This window comes from Euwallacea fornicatus, chromosome 1 (genome assembly GCF_040115645.1).
Source record: "Euwallacea fornicatus isolate EFF26 chromosome 1, ASM4011564v1, whole genome shotgun sequence".
NCBI lineage: Eukaryota > Metazoa > Arthropoda > Insecta > Coleoptera > Curculionidae > Euwallacea > Euwallacea fornicatus.
The window spans coordinates 6,870,093-6,884,803 of record NC_089541.1 but is presented as its reverse complement, the minus strand read 5'-3'; the positions used below and the strand labels follow the sequence as shown (position 1 = coordinate 6,884,803).

General features: G+C 33.2%; 2 protein-coding genes across 6 annotated transcripts; one reads left to right on the top strand and one right to left on the bottom strand.

Moving 5' to 3' along the window:
* Nucleotides 1-74: 74 nt before the first annotated feature.
* On the bottom strand, nt 75-7,952 carry LOC136347258 (uncharacterized). 2 transcript variants are annotated; one of them, XM_066297149.1, is made up of 5 exons: nt 7,911-7,952; nt 3,550-3,708; nt 3,251-3,418; nt 1,383-1,550; nt 75-1,320 (listed from the first exon to the last, which is right to left on the bottom strand). In XM_066297149.1, exons 1-5 carry the CDS (start codon nt 7,935-7,937, stop codon nt 550-552), a joined length of 1,293 nt encoding a protein of 430 aa, XP_066153246.1. In that variant the 5' UTR covers nt 7,938-7,952; the 3' UTR covers nt 75-549. The 2 variants fall into 2 exon arrangements, with proteins under 2 accessions (XP_066153246.1, XP_066153304.1); XM_066297207.1 differs by lacking the exon at nt 7,911-7,952 and adding an exon at nt 3,792-3,829.
* LOC136347011 (sedoheptulokinase-like) lies at nt 7,058-14,422 on the top strand. Of its 4 annotated transcripts, XM_066296737.1 has the most exons (8): nt 7,061-7,398; nt 7,679-7,750; nt 9,230-9,458; nt 9,721-9,980; nt 10,032-10,297; nt 10,760-11,035; nt 11,087-11,282; nt 13,223-14,422. In XM_066296737.1, the coding sequence occupies exons 3-8, from the start codon at nt 9,240-9,242 to the stop codon at nt 13,407-13,409; spliced, it is 1,404 nt and encodes a 467-aa protein (XP_066152834.1). In that variant the 5' UTR covers nt 7,061-7,398; nt 7,679-7,750; nt 9,230-9,239; the 3' UTR covers nt 13,410-14,422. The 4 variants fall into 4 exon arrangements, with proteins under 4 accessions (XP_066152914.1, XP_066152834.1, XP_066152998.1 ...); XM_066296817.1 differs by lacking the exon at nt 7,679-7,750 and having other exon boundaries at nt 7,058-7,398; XM_066296901.1 differs by lacking the exons at nt 7,061-7,398; nt 7,679-7,750 and adding an exon at nt 8,082-8,206.
* Nucleotides 14,423-14,711: the final 289 nt, after the last annotated feature.

Below are 14,711 nucleotides of genomic sequence, written 5' to 3'. Positions count from 1 at the left end.
TTTCGTGTCATGGACGCATCCAGCCACACAGTGTAAATTTCGCAAAAATCTGAATGGTCCAAAAATAAAAACCATTTAAAAAAAACCGGATATCATTTAACAATAATGTGCGGAAACAGAATAAAATTGATTTGGAGAAATATTTGACTATACACTCTATTTCCATGTATTTTTTTTTAATCCTATATAAAGTGATTCTCCGGGAACCGCTTTAAGCGATTATAAAACAATAATATAATAATAATAGTATACCTTAAGAATGTTCCCAATTCAGTGACTCTAATATTGTGCCAAAGTCTTATTTTTAGTTCTTCCATAATCGATGTAGATCCTGTATAGAATCAAAGATCGCAGATACATATCTTGCGACATCGGATTTTATCAATATAAGGTAAGGACGTAAATTATTTGTGTTTTATGAATTATATGAAAAGTTATTGAAATAATTATCAGTTCCAAAATTTTCATTTTGTGTAAATAACATCATAGAATAAAAATTTTATAAATACTTTTTATATAGGTATTTACAAAATTAAAACACCCATTTCCCTAATTACTTTTCCTTTTCTTGTCATTTTCCTCTAGCACCGTAAAGTCCAAATCTTCAAGCGTTGCATCTAAATCTTTCCTTTTACGTTTCTTGCTTTTATGCTCAATATTAAAATTATTATGTCTCTTGAGATTGCTTTTAGAATTATATAAACTTTCAGCCTCCGAATTAGCCAATACAGTACTGTTCTTAAAAGCTGTGTCTATTGAATTAAAAATATTCAAGACATTTTCCTCAACTCCTCTAGATGAATGATTTTTCTTGACTTTACATCTCTTTCTTTCCTTTTTCTCCACCTTACTTTTCCGTTCCACAGCTTCCTGGAGCTGCCTACAGACTTCTTCAGACAATTTCATTTTATTTTTGTAATTACCACCAAATAGAGGATGTCGTTGGTTTTTTATTTGAGTCGGTAACGCTACGCCTTCTGGCTCAGGCGATTTCAATTCACTTAAAGGCGTCAGTGGCGGAAGGCACTCTCTGAGACAATATGTACTCTGAGGCTCAATAAGCTTAGGGGCCGTAAAAGCAACTATCACTGGGTCTGGTTTCACAGGTAAGACTTCACAAATGAACTCCTTATTGTTTACTTTCACAGTTTTTCCTTTTGTGAAATGCTTCGTTTTCAAGTTAGACAAATTTTGAAAATCGATATGTTTTGGAACCAATAATATCGAGTATTTTACATCGGTACCGGGGAAACTAATATTAGTGTGTGACTGTTCTTGAAGTGCTGGATATTTATGCTTTAATTTATCCAGCCAGGACATCTAAAAAAGGGTGAAATCTTGATAATAACTACATATAGTCTATTATATTCAACTGGACTTACCTTTTTAAAATTCGGAGTTTCATCATGAAATAATGCATTGGGACTGTTATTTTGCGAAACATTTCCTGAATTACTGTCTTTAAAACTTCGGTCGTCCAGTGTAATGTTTTTTGCTAGCGGCGGTTTAGTATCACAACTACTTTCACAGTCTTCTGATTCAGTTACCATCTAATCCAAAATATATATGGTGAGTTTTAAATGGCAGATAAGCTCTGCAATGCATTGCAGGACGACTGCCGGAGAGTATGGCAACAATAATAGAAAAATTCAGTTTGAAAAATTGACAGAGTTATTAAGGTGTTAAATTGAAGAGTTAACTTTTTTATTTTTGAATTTTCTTTATGCTATTAATTATTATAATGTAAGTTTCGATAGAGGTGTTCAAAAATTGAACTTGACAACGATGTTTTTACAATTTAACCATAATTACAACAGTACCTTTCCAATATTTTGAAAACCTCTCATAAATTTGAATAAAATATTGTCAAATGTATTGTTTCTATTTTCCGTAATATCTCTATAAATTTTTCTATTCTTTTTTCCATACTCCCTGACGATCACTATGCAACAAACAGCAAAGTTGATTTGATATTTAATACTAAACCTGCATGTGTGTATAAGCATATAATAAAATTGCAAAGCATAAAATATCAGAACCTACCATGGGAAAGTCGTAAATAGTATTTAACATGGATGTGGTTAAACAGGTGTGGCGGAGCAGGTAGCGGAGCAACTGTCACCTGTCAGGCTAGACGTGCCCTAGGGTGGCCCTTCAGTTCCCTAGGTACTCCAGAACCTGGTGAAAAAAAAGAGCCTGGGTTAACCCGCACCTGCACGGCCCCCCTTTTTTCTGGATTTTTTAGCAGGGGATCTGGGAAGACTATAAAAAGGAAACGTTGTAATTCTCAAGGGCAGACACGGCGAGATAGGTTTTAAGTATCGTGCGAGATTTATTGTCTTCTTTCTTGACAATCATATTTGCGAGCTAATTTGTACAATATTTACATATTTACACAAGTGCTTAGTCTATTCCTACAACCTCCGTAAACGCAAGTCGGGTAGTGAAAGTGCCTAACTAGCAAACCTCCGACACAGGAAAGAGTTGTCGGTGATTAGTGCGCGTGGGGTTTTCGAGAGAGGCGCTTTCAATAACCGACTTGAGTTTGTGGAGGTTGTAGAAAAGGCTGGGCACTTATGTAAATAAACAAAATGTATATATTGTAAAAATTAGTTAACACAAATTATTGTAAAGGGAAAAGAAAATGAAAACAATATATGTAGCGCGATGCTTAGAGATCTAACCGTCCGTGTCGAGAACCAGGAGGGAGTCCTTGTCTTTTTCTTTGTTCCCAGATGGCCCTTGTTAGAACAAAGAAAAGAGATCCGCGCAGGTGCGGATTAACCCAGGCTCTTTACTACCCTTCCGGCGGAATGTTCTAGAATGACCTGCCGGAAGTGCTAGGGGAAGATTTTACACCGGGTTCTGGAGTACCTAGGGAACCGAAAGGTCACCCTAGTGTACGTCACATTGACAAGCCTGACAGATGACAGTTTCTCCGCTGTCAGCTCCGCCACAGAGTTGTTTAATTTAGAAAATAATGAAAGAAAAGAAACAAATTTCATAAATTTATTTTTTTGACTTAAATTTAATCATTTTGACCTTTCTTTGTTCATATTATTATCAAAAATGGAAAGAAACCACAATTGCTTTTTCATAATACTTTTTTTATAAACTTTAGATTTTTTTGGTAACTGTAATCAACTTTATGTATTGAAACACAACCCTGGATAAATTTTTTCCTAGTTCCAATAAGAGTGAAATGTTTACAATCAAAGTGCATAAGACTGTTATATTCATCTGCACTTACCTCTTTAATACTGCGAGATTTTTCCCAAGATGATAAGTCTGAACTTTCAAATTGGGCAGCATCTATTGAATCGCTTTCTGCAGGATTTGGTGCTTCTAGTTTAATTTTTTTAGGCCGCGGCATTTCAATAGTAGAACTGCTTTTGGAGTCATCTGTCTCGGATGTCAACTAATAAAAAAAAATACAATAATGTAAAAAATAGAATTGAGATAAATTAAGACCCAAAATCAGTGTTGTGAAGTTTCTTTGGGTTTATGAAATATTAAAAAAAAACTGAAACTTGATAAAACACTCAGTACCATAGACAACTCATGATTTTTTAAAGCTGCTATCATCCCTTCAGGGTCTCTGTCCTTTCTCCTTGATTTGAAGTCATTAAATAATTTTCCCGAATCTGATTTTTTCTTAGATTTCTTTGCTTTAACAGTATTTCCAACCATATTTGATATTTTACTTTCCTAAAAAATTATAAGTTTTATTCTTTTATTGTATTTGATGATGATGGTCAATATACAACAAGAACTAAAAACTAAGAACTAACTTTTTATAAACGATCTAATATATATGTATCCTCAATATTCCGATCACTATTCTAAAAAACCATTTTTAAAAATAATGAATGGTGGTCTGATTCGAAAACTATAGAAACAAAAAACTAATTATAATAATCAATCCACCAGTCAACATTAATACTAAAAATGAAATAATTCAGGTACTAAAAAGTAACACCTGAATTATTTACATACGCCACAATTCTTTATTTCTTTTTAAAGTCTAAGAGGTGTCTCTAAAACGATTTTACCTGATGTTCTGTGATAGAAAATTTATTTCCTATATTTTTTAAAGTAGAATCACTGTCTTCCTTTGGATTAGACCACGCATTTGTGGCGGAACCAGCAGTACTGTCGAGATTCCAGGGGCTTGCGTATACCGATCGGATCGGGGGTAACGCAACGAGCAGTTGGTGTCGACAAAGGAAAATGATTTTCGGAACAGAACACAAGACGATACTTTTTACAGATTTATTTAAATGATTGTTACGTGGTTGCACAGACTGTTCTGGTTTCCCGCGAGCCGCCAACCTCCTTTTATCCAGAACCCCAGTCGTGAATCTCTTGGGGTTCCCCTTTTTCTCTCTAAGCTAACGGCTTTTTTGATCTTCCCGCCCCGTCAATTGCCACACGTGTGTCACTTGTCGGTGCGGGTTCTCGGAGTGGACGGCTCTCGAGCGGATAGTGCACCACAGTACGATAAACTGTCATCTGTCAGGCTTTGACAGTGCGACGTTCTCTAGGGCGATCTTCCGGTTCTCTAGGTTGTTCGAATAGCCGGCGGAAAAACTTTCCTCCAGAACTTCCGACAGGACATTCCAGAATATTCAGTCGGAGGAATATAAAAGGCTATGATCAATCACCAAAGCAACTCACTCTCTTCTCTCGTCACGGTGGAACCTAGTTTCCAACTACTTCACTATCATCTCATATTTAGTCATAAGTTTTCTTAGTTTATTGTATACTGTTTAAATATACATATTTACAAGTACCTAAAAACTACCCGACATCCTGAAGATAATCTAAAGTCGGACAGCGAAAACACTACAACGGTATACCACGACACATTACTTATCTTTAAATTAGACTTATGACATAACATCCTTCTCATTGGCACCATTTGAATTTGTCGGGTATGTGGTGATAGTGTTTTCATTATCCGACCTTAGATTATCTTTAGGATGTAGAGTAGTTTTTAGGTACTTGTAAATATGTATATTTAAACAGTACACAATAAACTAAGAAAACTTATGACTAAATATGAGATGATTGAGTATATCCACCAAGTGATTGTGAGAGCTTAGTAGTTGGAAACTAGGTTTCACCGTGACAAGAGAAGAGAGAGTGAGTTGCCTTGGTGATTGACCATGGCCTTTTAGATTCCTCCGGCTGTTCGAACAACCTAGAGAACCGGAAGATCGCCCCTAGGGAACGTCGCACTGTCAAAGCCTAACAGATGACTGCTTATCGCGCTACTGGTTCCGCCACAAATTGACACTATTTTTTGAAATCAAGTTTTACAGCTGGTCACTCTTTTGTGAATCTGGGCCATAACAAATAGGTTTTCCATCTTCACTGAAATTTTTATTAAAAGCCCTGCTTTTCTTTTTCTTTTTTGAAAGCGATTCTTCATCATACTCTAATTTTTCAGCTTTAACTTTCTTACTAATAGAGAAATCAAAAATTTGATTGACACAGAGTGTTCCGTCTTGGCTTTTTGGACAATTCTTTTTCTTCATTGCCAATACTTCTCCGTGATTTTACTTTATCTTTTGCTTTATGACTTTATGTTCATTTTTTCACCTTAATGTAGTTTAGAGTTTAACTTATTATACTGTCAATTAAGGCCTGTTTGTTCAAATTGCTCTAAAAAATGTAGACAAATTAGAATTACAACAAAAGCTGTTATAAACTATAAGAGCACTCCTTTTATTCAGAAGCTTTTTTGATTGATTATTTGAAGACTCCATTTGTATCATGTATATATGTACATATATTAATATTGAAATATAGTATCTTTATGAAACTGTATATGGTTCTATCTAAGTAGATAAAGGTAAAATCTCCTAAAAATCTACGGAAATCTGGATGTAAAGGAAATTTTGCAGTTGCAAACAATAAAATCAATTAAAAGCGAGAGAAAAAACGAGAACACTACATTAAAAATTAAAACCCCTGGAAAAAATTAGGTTATCTCAAGTAATAAATAGTGACGTATGTGAAAAGTGAAGTTGATGGTTGGCTTTAAGAAACATTATGTTTCATTATTACACAGAGGTATTTTCAAATTGCTCCCCGTCAACTATATTAAGAACAATTTAGCAGTTTTATTTGATTACTCAAGGGCGAATGTGTTGATGTTATAGTGAAGTACAATAATAATTTTAACTAGCCAAAAAACTCCTGCGCTTCTACCAAAAAATCCCTAGAAAGGTATCAATAGTAAACAATGTTAATTTAGCTAAACTTGGCAGTAATTCAAGTGGGCGAACCGTACGTAACTTCATCAGATTAAATTGAGAAAGTGACTTACTTGACACATAAGTTAACAAATTTTTAAGCAGCAAGAAAAAAACATATATAAAGAAACAAGGCGATGCGAAAAATAAAGACCTCTGTCGGTCAGCCAGAATCAATTAAAATCTCATTTGCTCTTTAAGATCCGTTTTAGTCATCTTCGGTAGATAACATGGTAAAACCTAGGATATTTGAAAAGTAGAACCAATATTAGGTAGCATCCATTATGCCCCCTGACATGAGGGTGTAATCATTCTAGATTTATATATATATTACAAAGGTAATATTTGCAATGGTAGCACCGACTTTCATGTACTACGTGATAATTGTTACCATTGATTCTGGATTTTTGTAGAAAATATTTGTGTCTGGTTTGGTAGTGACAGTCTAATTGGTCGTCGGCAATTTAAGTATTTTATTGCATTTCTTTAAAGTTTGAAAAATAGTTTGACTTTCTGATCTTTAAGAAAACTCTAAAAAATATATCGCAAGAACAAGAATTAATGGAAATCGAAATAAAACGTCCTGTATCATTATAGCTAATAAATAACTATAGTATTGACATATTAATGTGCTCACTGGTATTCATATCAACCTCAATAATGTGTAGTTTTTCAAAATCTATTGTCAAAGCTGCACGGGCACAGTTCTGTCCTTGTTGCACTGATGTAGCGAAATAGAGAGGAGTTGATTATGCTTAACAGAATGACGGAGAGGTCACAAAAGGAAATAGAACGCCTACTCAATTTTTAATAAGACTTTTCGGAAACAATGACGCGAATCGGATTAATCTTTATTAGTTTATTTCAATCATTTGGATTGGCTGGCTATCAGCGGGAATAAATCCGATTGGGTGGAATTTAGTTGACAACGAGCAATTTGAACCATTTCGCGATTTCCGAAAAAGCCTAACGAGTATCAATTTTTAATTAAAAAAGAACACATTTACTATTTATTTATTTATAAATAAGGTAGCCCAATTAAGGGTTTAATCCCCACTACAAAATCATTCAATTAATTACAGCTTTTTCCAAACTATAGCTTCTACAAGCTTGGTTACAACAATCTTCGATTAACCAGGTAAACAAAATTCTCAAATAATAGGCACTTGTATTCCTAATTATAAATATCTATAAAAAGATAAAACATATAAATACCATTTTAGTAAATTATCAATGTATTAAGGAATAAGTGTTCATCTAAATAACGCTTATCTGCAAAATTAGAGATTATTACATAATTGGAATTAAGTATTTGTGATCTACTGTTATTTTTATGTACTTTTGTATGTATGTGCTACAACTGGAATAAATTTGTGTTAAAATAAGTGTTATGGATTATATTCATTTAAAATTTTTAGGTAAATAAGTAGAGAATATCCTGCTATATATTCTCATGTAAGGAGATTCTTATTGGACTTCTGGAGAAACAGGTAAGGCATATTGAGATTGTAACACCAAATAAAACATGAGATATATTCATACAAAAAATAAGTAAGAGTGTAGTAAATATAATTCACAGTATTGCTAAGAAATTCCTTAAGAAATCCAGTTCTCAATATATATTCATACATTACAAGTCTCAATACTTACTTGAAGTTTATTAGTGCCCTTAGGCATTCTATATGTAAACCTTATATAAAGACTACACTATATTAATAATGAATTAATAAATTACTACTGAAAGGTTTATGTCCCATCACTTGCTATAAGCTTAATATATGTTATAAGGTACTAAATCAATAAATGAGATAAAAAGTATTGCCTATCTACCTATCTATAAGTTAGATAAACAATATTACTAAGTAAATTCCATATAGGAAGTATAGGAAGTGTTTATATTGTAGTTTGTTTAGAGAAACCTCAGGGGGAGTCAAAACAGATAGCTAGTAAGTAGTGTGCTTTCATTTAATTAATATACTCATATCAGACATTGTGTGTGGGTCCTTCATATGCAGCAGTCAGTTTATGTTTGGTTTAGGTTGGGAGAAGATGTTAAAGCACCAAATGTAAGTTGTCAGAAGTATAATAGGTGTTATTAATAGTAGTTTAAATAAGTGTTAAACTTAAGTGTGGAGCTGTATTTTTTCCAAAATTAATTTTCTTTGTTTGGAACTCATGATTGAGTCCTGTTACTAGTTAAGTTTTTTGTGTTATTATTGCTTAGACACCTCCAGTATTTTAAATCAAAATTATTTACACTAGTTCCTTATTGGTTTATTATTATTACTAAATTTTGGTCTTAATATCTGCTGTTAAAATATATGATATTTTTTTCAGTATCAAAAATGCTTGAAAAAAGGCATTACAATGGTTGAGTCAATATAAATTTTAAGATTTTAAGACATTATGGCTAAATGGCCAAAATTGGGTAGAAAAAACTAACTGCTGTGCTATGTTGCACAGGTTTTACTAATAGCTAACAAAAGTTATATCTTGCAATGTAAAGATCACCAAAACTGATGCACTTATATTTACAAAGTATTCACCAACACCCTCTCTTACACAGCCAAGTTTTACATTATATACATATTAATATTAATTTGAATTTGCACAATGTTTAAACACTTGGGGTTAGTTCAGGTTAGATAACATATTTAAGGGCAATAGATACTGAATTATATAGTAGTAATATACAGGATCCTTATTTCAGTAGGTACTTGTCAGCATTGTTAATAAGAAACTAGAATAACTAGTAGTATTGAAATAATAAATAATCAGTTGAGTATTGTAATGTTCACAAAGAAAAAGGCTCTCTATTAAAAATGATATTAATTAGTACTTGTAAAAATTACACTTTAATGCAGTAATTAAATTTCAAATGTTGCCAAATTTTTGTAAAAACATTTTATAAAATCAAGATCTTTATTGAGTTGAATATTTTGTCATTTTCTTTTTATCATTCATTACAGTTATACAAAAATGAACCAATATTTTCTGGGCATAGATGTGGGTACCACATCTGTAAAAGTATGCATTATAAACACAAAAGATCATTCCTTGGAAGCTCACCATGGAAAAGATACTCGTTCAAATGTGCCCAGTGATATTGGTCCTGGAGGAAACAAGCAGGATGTTTCTACCATTATTTCTGCAGTTAATTTATGTGTTTCGAAGTTGCCAAAGCAATTGGTGCAAAAAGTAGGTAAAGTACCCTTCTTTTTTTGTTTCTTGTCATACTTGCTTTTTTACTAACGTTTGTAGAAAATTTTCCATTCTAAATTAATCTGTTAATACTGCCAGCATGAAACAATTTACAGGACGTTTGTATACTCGCGCCAATAGTTTACAAAGCAATTAATTGCAATCCGTTCGGCAGATTCATAAACTATTATTCCATTATAAAATTAGTTACATTATAAATTAGTGATGTTTATTAACTGACAACATAAATTTCGCTCAGGTAAGCCGAATTGGAATTTGCGGGCAAATGCATGGAGTAATGCTATGGATGAACGATCCTGAGGAAAAGGCTTGGGATATCGTAGGCAGAGAAAAGAGCGTCCGGTTTGATGTAAAAAAAGACCGCGTTTCCGCCCTTTATACCTGGCAAGATAATAGGTGTGATCCCTCATTTCTTTCTACTCTTCCTGAGGCGCAAAGTCATCTGAAGGTCGCTACAGGTTTTGGGTGTGCCACCCTGTTTTGGATGGTTAGGCACAAGTTAGTTTCTGGTAATATCTTTGAAGTATTGTCTATGAATAATGGTTTTAGACCTGAAAAGTTAAAAAAGTTCAACTGTGCAGCCACCATAACAGACTTCCTAATTGCCATGTTATGTGACTTGGAAAAGCCCGTTATGTGCAACCAAAACGCAGCATCTTGGGGATATTTCGATTGCAAATCCAATTCATGGAACGTGGATATTTTAGAAAAGGCAGGATTTCCCATTCATATTTTGCCGGAAATTCGAGATTCTAGTCAAATCGCTGGCCACTTGGTCGACAGCTGGCATGGCATTCCTAAAGGAACCCCTATAGGTTTGTTGTAATGGCATGTACTTTAGCAGTAAAACACATTTTCATTAGCAAGAAAATTGTTTTGTCGTTGTAAATGGTTTAATAATGCTTCCATTATTCAATTATGTAATTGTTGACGTTTACGGACTGTAATTTTGAAACTACCAATAACTGCTTGGAATGTGTTTTGTTTATTCCCTGATTTACCTAACAAGAAAAATTAAGTTTATTGATAGCACTTACTTACGCAACTATCCGTTTTGTTATTATTATTGTTTTTCGTGATTTGAATAACTGTTTCTAAGTGAAGTCGAAGTCTATAGAGTGTCCTCTATTTAATGATAGAACTTTCTATACAAAAAAGTGCAACTCGTTGATATTACTCCAACTATCCCTTTTCGAGTTATTTATATTTTGATTATTAGTAGAAGAATGTCCCCAACTGTGGAATTACTATAAAATTATTATGAGAAAATTCCGTAGGTCTAGGTTACGGAGATATACAGTGCTCAGTTCTCTCAACTCTAGAAACTCCTTCAGATGCAGTCATAAATATTTCAACATCAGCCCAAATTACTTTCGTGGCTGAAAATTATCACCCTCCGGATCGGCCGGTGAATTCTTCAGTCGAATATTTCCCATACTTTAAGCATCAATACATCGCCATTGCTGCTTCACTAAATGGTGGAAATAGTCTGGCTACTTTTGTCAAAATGTTACAACAGTGGACATTAGAGTTGGGTTTTAGTGTTCCCCAATGTAAGTTTTAATATGGTCTGGGATTCTTGTACATTGAATTGCCCTTTCTAGCGAAAGTGTGGGAGAAAATTTTAGCTCTCAGTGAAGATGATAATTCATTGTCCGATCTCGTCATCGTGCCTACTTGTTTAGGAGAAAGACATGCGCCTGATGCCAGTGCCTCTGTGCGGAATATTCATGTAGGAAATTTAGGTTTAGGAAACGTTTTTCGTGCCCTTTGCCGAGGCCTATTGGATAACTTACACAGGTAAAAAGAATGTATATTTTCTTAAGTTTTCGTTTCATGGATGTTGACCGAATACATAATTTGAAACAAACCGGAGATCCAGAACGATTAAGTTCTGTTAATTGTCTCATCACATACCACATTGTTATGTGTCGGAAATCCTGAAAGTAGCCATACACAATAATCATTAAAGACTAATTTCGCAATAAATCATGAAACGTAATCGTAGGACTGGGATTAAACCAGTCGCTAATTACCATCAAGCATTTAACTGGCAACAGATAACAGACGAATATATTCAAGACCTACAGTAGTGGTCATAATTATAGCAACTTTTAAAAATTTTAAATGAAATGTATCTATTCGGCTAAATCCAATATACGTTTTTATATTATTTATCTTCCACAACCGTTGATGTTTAAAATGCATCAAAATAAAATATCAACAATTCCTATAAGAAACTATCAAAACATATTTTTTCAATACCGGACAAAAATATAGCAACTCTTGGAATTTTAAAGATTCACTTGATTTACAGCCTTGTGTGTTTAAAGACGTTTTATATTCTAAATTAAATCGACGATTTTCATTGTGGGTCGAGGTAAAACAATCTTATTAGAGATCAGGAAAATTATCATTGAGCGGTATAAAAGTGGCGAACGGCAAAGCGAAATTGTAAAGAGTTTGGGTGTACATAAGTCAATTGTATCTCGAATTATTTATAAATTCAGACAAACAGGAAGTGAAGCAGCTGTAAAAAATTCAGGACGCACAAAGAAAACTACAAAAAGAACTGATAAATGGATAATTCGAATGTGTCAAAAAAATCAATTTTTATCATCCAGTCATATAGAATCACATGTAGAGGAAACGGGCCTAGCCCATATCATTTCCAAGATCATAAGATTAGTGGAAAATGGATTATTTGGTAGGCGACCAGCGAAAAAACCATTGCTGTCTAAGAAGAACGTCAAAGCCCGACTTCAGTTTGCGCAGAATTATCAACACTGGACATCTGAACAGTAGAAATTGGTAGTTTTCAGCGATGAGTCCAAATTTAACTTATTTAAAAGTGATGGCCCATTATACGTTAGACGACCCAAAGGCGCAAGGTTGCAAAAAAAGTTTGTTTTACCAACCGTAAAACATGGAGGAGGTTCGATTACGGTTTGGGGTTGTTCCTCTAGTTTTGGTATGGGTACGCTTCACAAAATAGAAGGTCGCATGAATCGATTCATATACCGAGATATCCTCAGGAATCATTTACAACCATATCTTGAAGAAACCATGCCACTAAGAAGCATTTTCAAACAACATAATGACCCCAAACATAAATTGAAACTTGTTTCAGAATGGTTTAGAGAGGAAAGGATAGAAATTCTTACTTGGCCATCGCAATCTCCCGATCTCAATCCCATAGAAAATTTGTGGGAATATGTGGATAATAAAAATCAGAATAATACATATTCCAATTTACAGGATTTATTTCAGGCATTTCAAGAAGCCTGGAAGAGTATTGATAACAATTACATCAACAATTTAATAAAGTCAATGCCACGAAGATATGCAGAAGTTTTTCAGCAGCGAGGGTATTATACAAAATATTAATTATTGAACAATTAATTTGTAATTTGTTGAAGTTTTTTACTCTTTATAATTATTTTGAAAAAGTTGCTATATTTTTGTCCAGGTCGAAACGAATATATTTTTTTATTTTTGTATACAAATTATTATTGTTTTATTATTATATACTTTATCATCAACAGTCATTGTAGAATCATATTTTCAAAACCTATTTTGAATTTAGGTCGTTAAGTCTAAATTATTTGAAATTTTAAAAAATTGCTATAATTTTGACCACTATTGTACGTTCGATATTTTAGTTTCTTCGAGTTTTTTTTAATGATGATCCTTTGATTTGGGAGTTATTTCTGATGGTATGATTTATGATTTGGTTGTAGTATGATGCCAAAGGAAGTTCTGCAAGAGGCTAAAATAACAAGAATTGTAGGAAATGGATCGGGTTTGTCACGAAATGTCGTTTTACAAAAGGAGGTTCAACACCTTTACCAGCTTCCTTTGGTGTTTACAAAAGGGGGCGATGCAGCTAAAGGAGCCGCCATGGCGGTAGCTTTAATTAGTGAATAGTTTTTTTTTCGAATTAATAGTGTCAGTAGTGCGTGGTTTCTTTAAAAATAAATTTTTTGCAGATAAATTACTGTAGCTGCCACACAAATCCTTACGTTATAAGCAAGATAATTTGACGATGTTAGGATGCAATCCTCAATTCTGTTTTGACTCTGAATGGCAAAAATAGAATAGAGTGATATTTCATATAAACGTACGGCAATCGGTGTGCTATTCTGAGATGACACTGATATTTCGGGAAGTTCCATATTTGTCGTATGGGTGTTTTGCGCGTTTGTTGCATTTGAAATTACCCTACCGAAATAAAAGGGGTAGATCGCATATTAATTTTCATTTGTTCTATTCCAATTTACCGTTTAGGAATGTAATATTGAAACACTTTCGGTCTATGGACTTCAATCTGTAATTTAATTCTAGCTTGTGGTCGAAAAACGAATTTATTTCTCGGTATTTGAATATTTCTTTTTATTTTTTATGAAAATCTTCTGATTAATTTATATTATCTAAAAAAGCACACAATTTAGTCTATCTTGCATTTTGTTCTATCTCTGCTGAAAAAAATGCGCTTTTACTATATATAAAAATAACATTACGTAATCTATGCGAACACATTTGGACAATTAAAAATGGGTTATTTTTCTTTAATGTAGTATCAACTAGATGGTCAATGTTAATCTAAATTATTAAAGCGTTTCCCAATTATTCTTCCATTATCACCCCTACTTGCTTTAATTTGAAATACGACAAAAAATACAATATCTATTTGGAACATCGAATTTATTCTGAGATAAAACATGTAGTTTTTACTAATGGGGATGTTAATTATTGTTCCAATTGCATACACTTGTATATAATATATTATAGGATTTTTAACGTTCCTGAATCCCCAACTCCAGCATAAAAGCTAATGCTTATTGTGATGTATTAGGTAATTGTTAATAGTTTACTAAATATGGCTTGTTTGTTATTCTATTAGGTTTAAAATTCATGTTAATAAAAAGGCATCATCAATATGTTCAAAGTAGTATTTCTTAATATTCCTGCAAGTCTATTTTTCTGGCTTAAATTGGTCAAATGAATGATACTTAAAAGCAGTAGATTCCTAAATAACAAATTTATATTTGGTCGCAGTCTCTGCAGATCACAAATCCTCATAATTAACTTTTCATCAATTAATTTCATTTTCTCGACCTTATATAGAATTATGAAAAACTCGTTAACCCTGCGGTCGTAATTAAACCGATGAGTAAAAAAAGGAATAAATGAATTGAGTGCGGCGGAGGTAGCAAGACTCCCGTTTAA

Bases quoted from the DNA above. Each gene is read 5' to 3' on its own strand.
- LOC136347011 (XM_066296655.1), top strand. From the start codon at position 8,286: ATGTTTGGTTTAGGTTGGGAGAAGATGTTAAAGCACCAAAT. The intron at 9,459-9,720 runs GTAGGTAAAGTA...AATTTCGCTCAG, and splicing joins CAAAGCAATTGGTGCAAAAA to GTAAGCCGAATTGGAATTTG. The intron at 10,298-10,759 runs GTTTGTTGTAAT...AAAATTCCGTAG, and splicing joins TCCTAAAGGAACCCCTATAG to GTCTAGGTTACGGAGATATA.
- LOC136347258 (XM_066297149.1), bottom strand. From the start codon at position 7,937: ATGCCTAAGGGCACTAATAAACTTCAA. The intron at 3,709-7,910 runs GTAAGTATTGAG...ATAATTTTTTAG, and splicing joins AGGGCACTAATAAACTTCAA to GAAAGTAAAATATCAAATAT. The intron at 1,551-3,250 runs GTAAGTGCAGAT...ATTTTGGATTAG, and splicing joins AATCTCGCAGTATTAAAGAG to ATGGTAACTGAATCAGAAGA.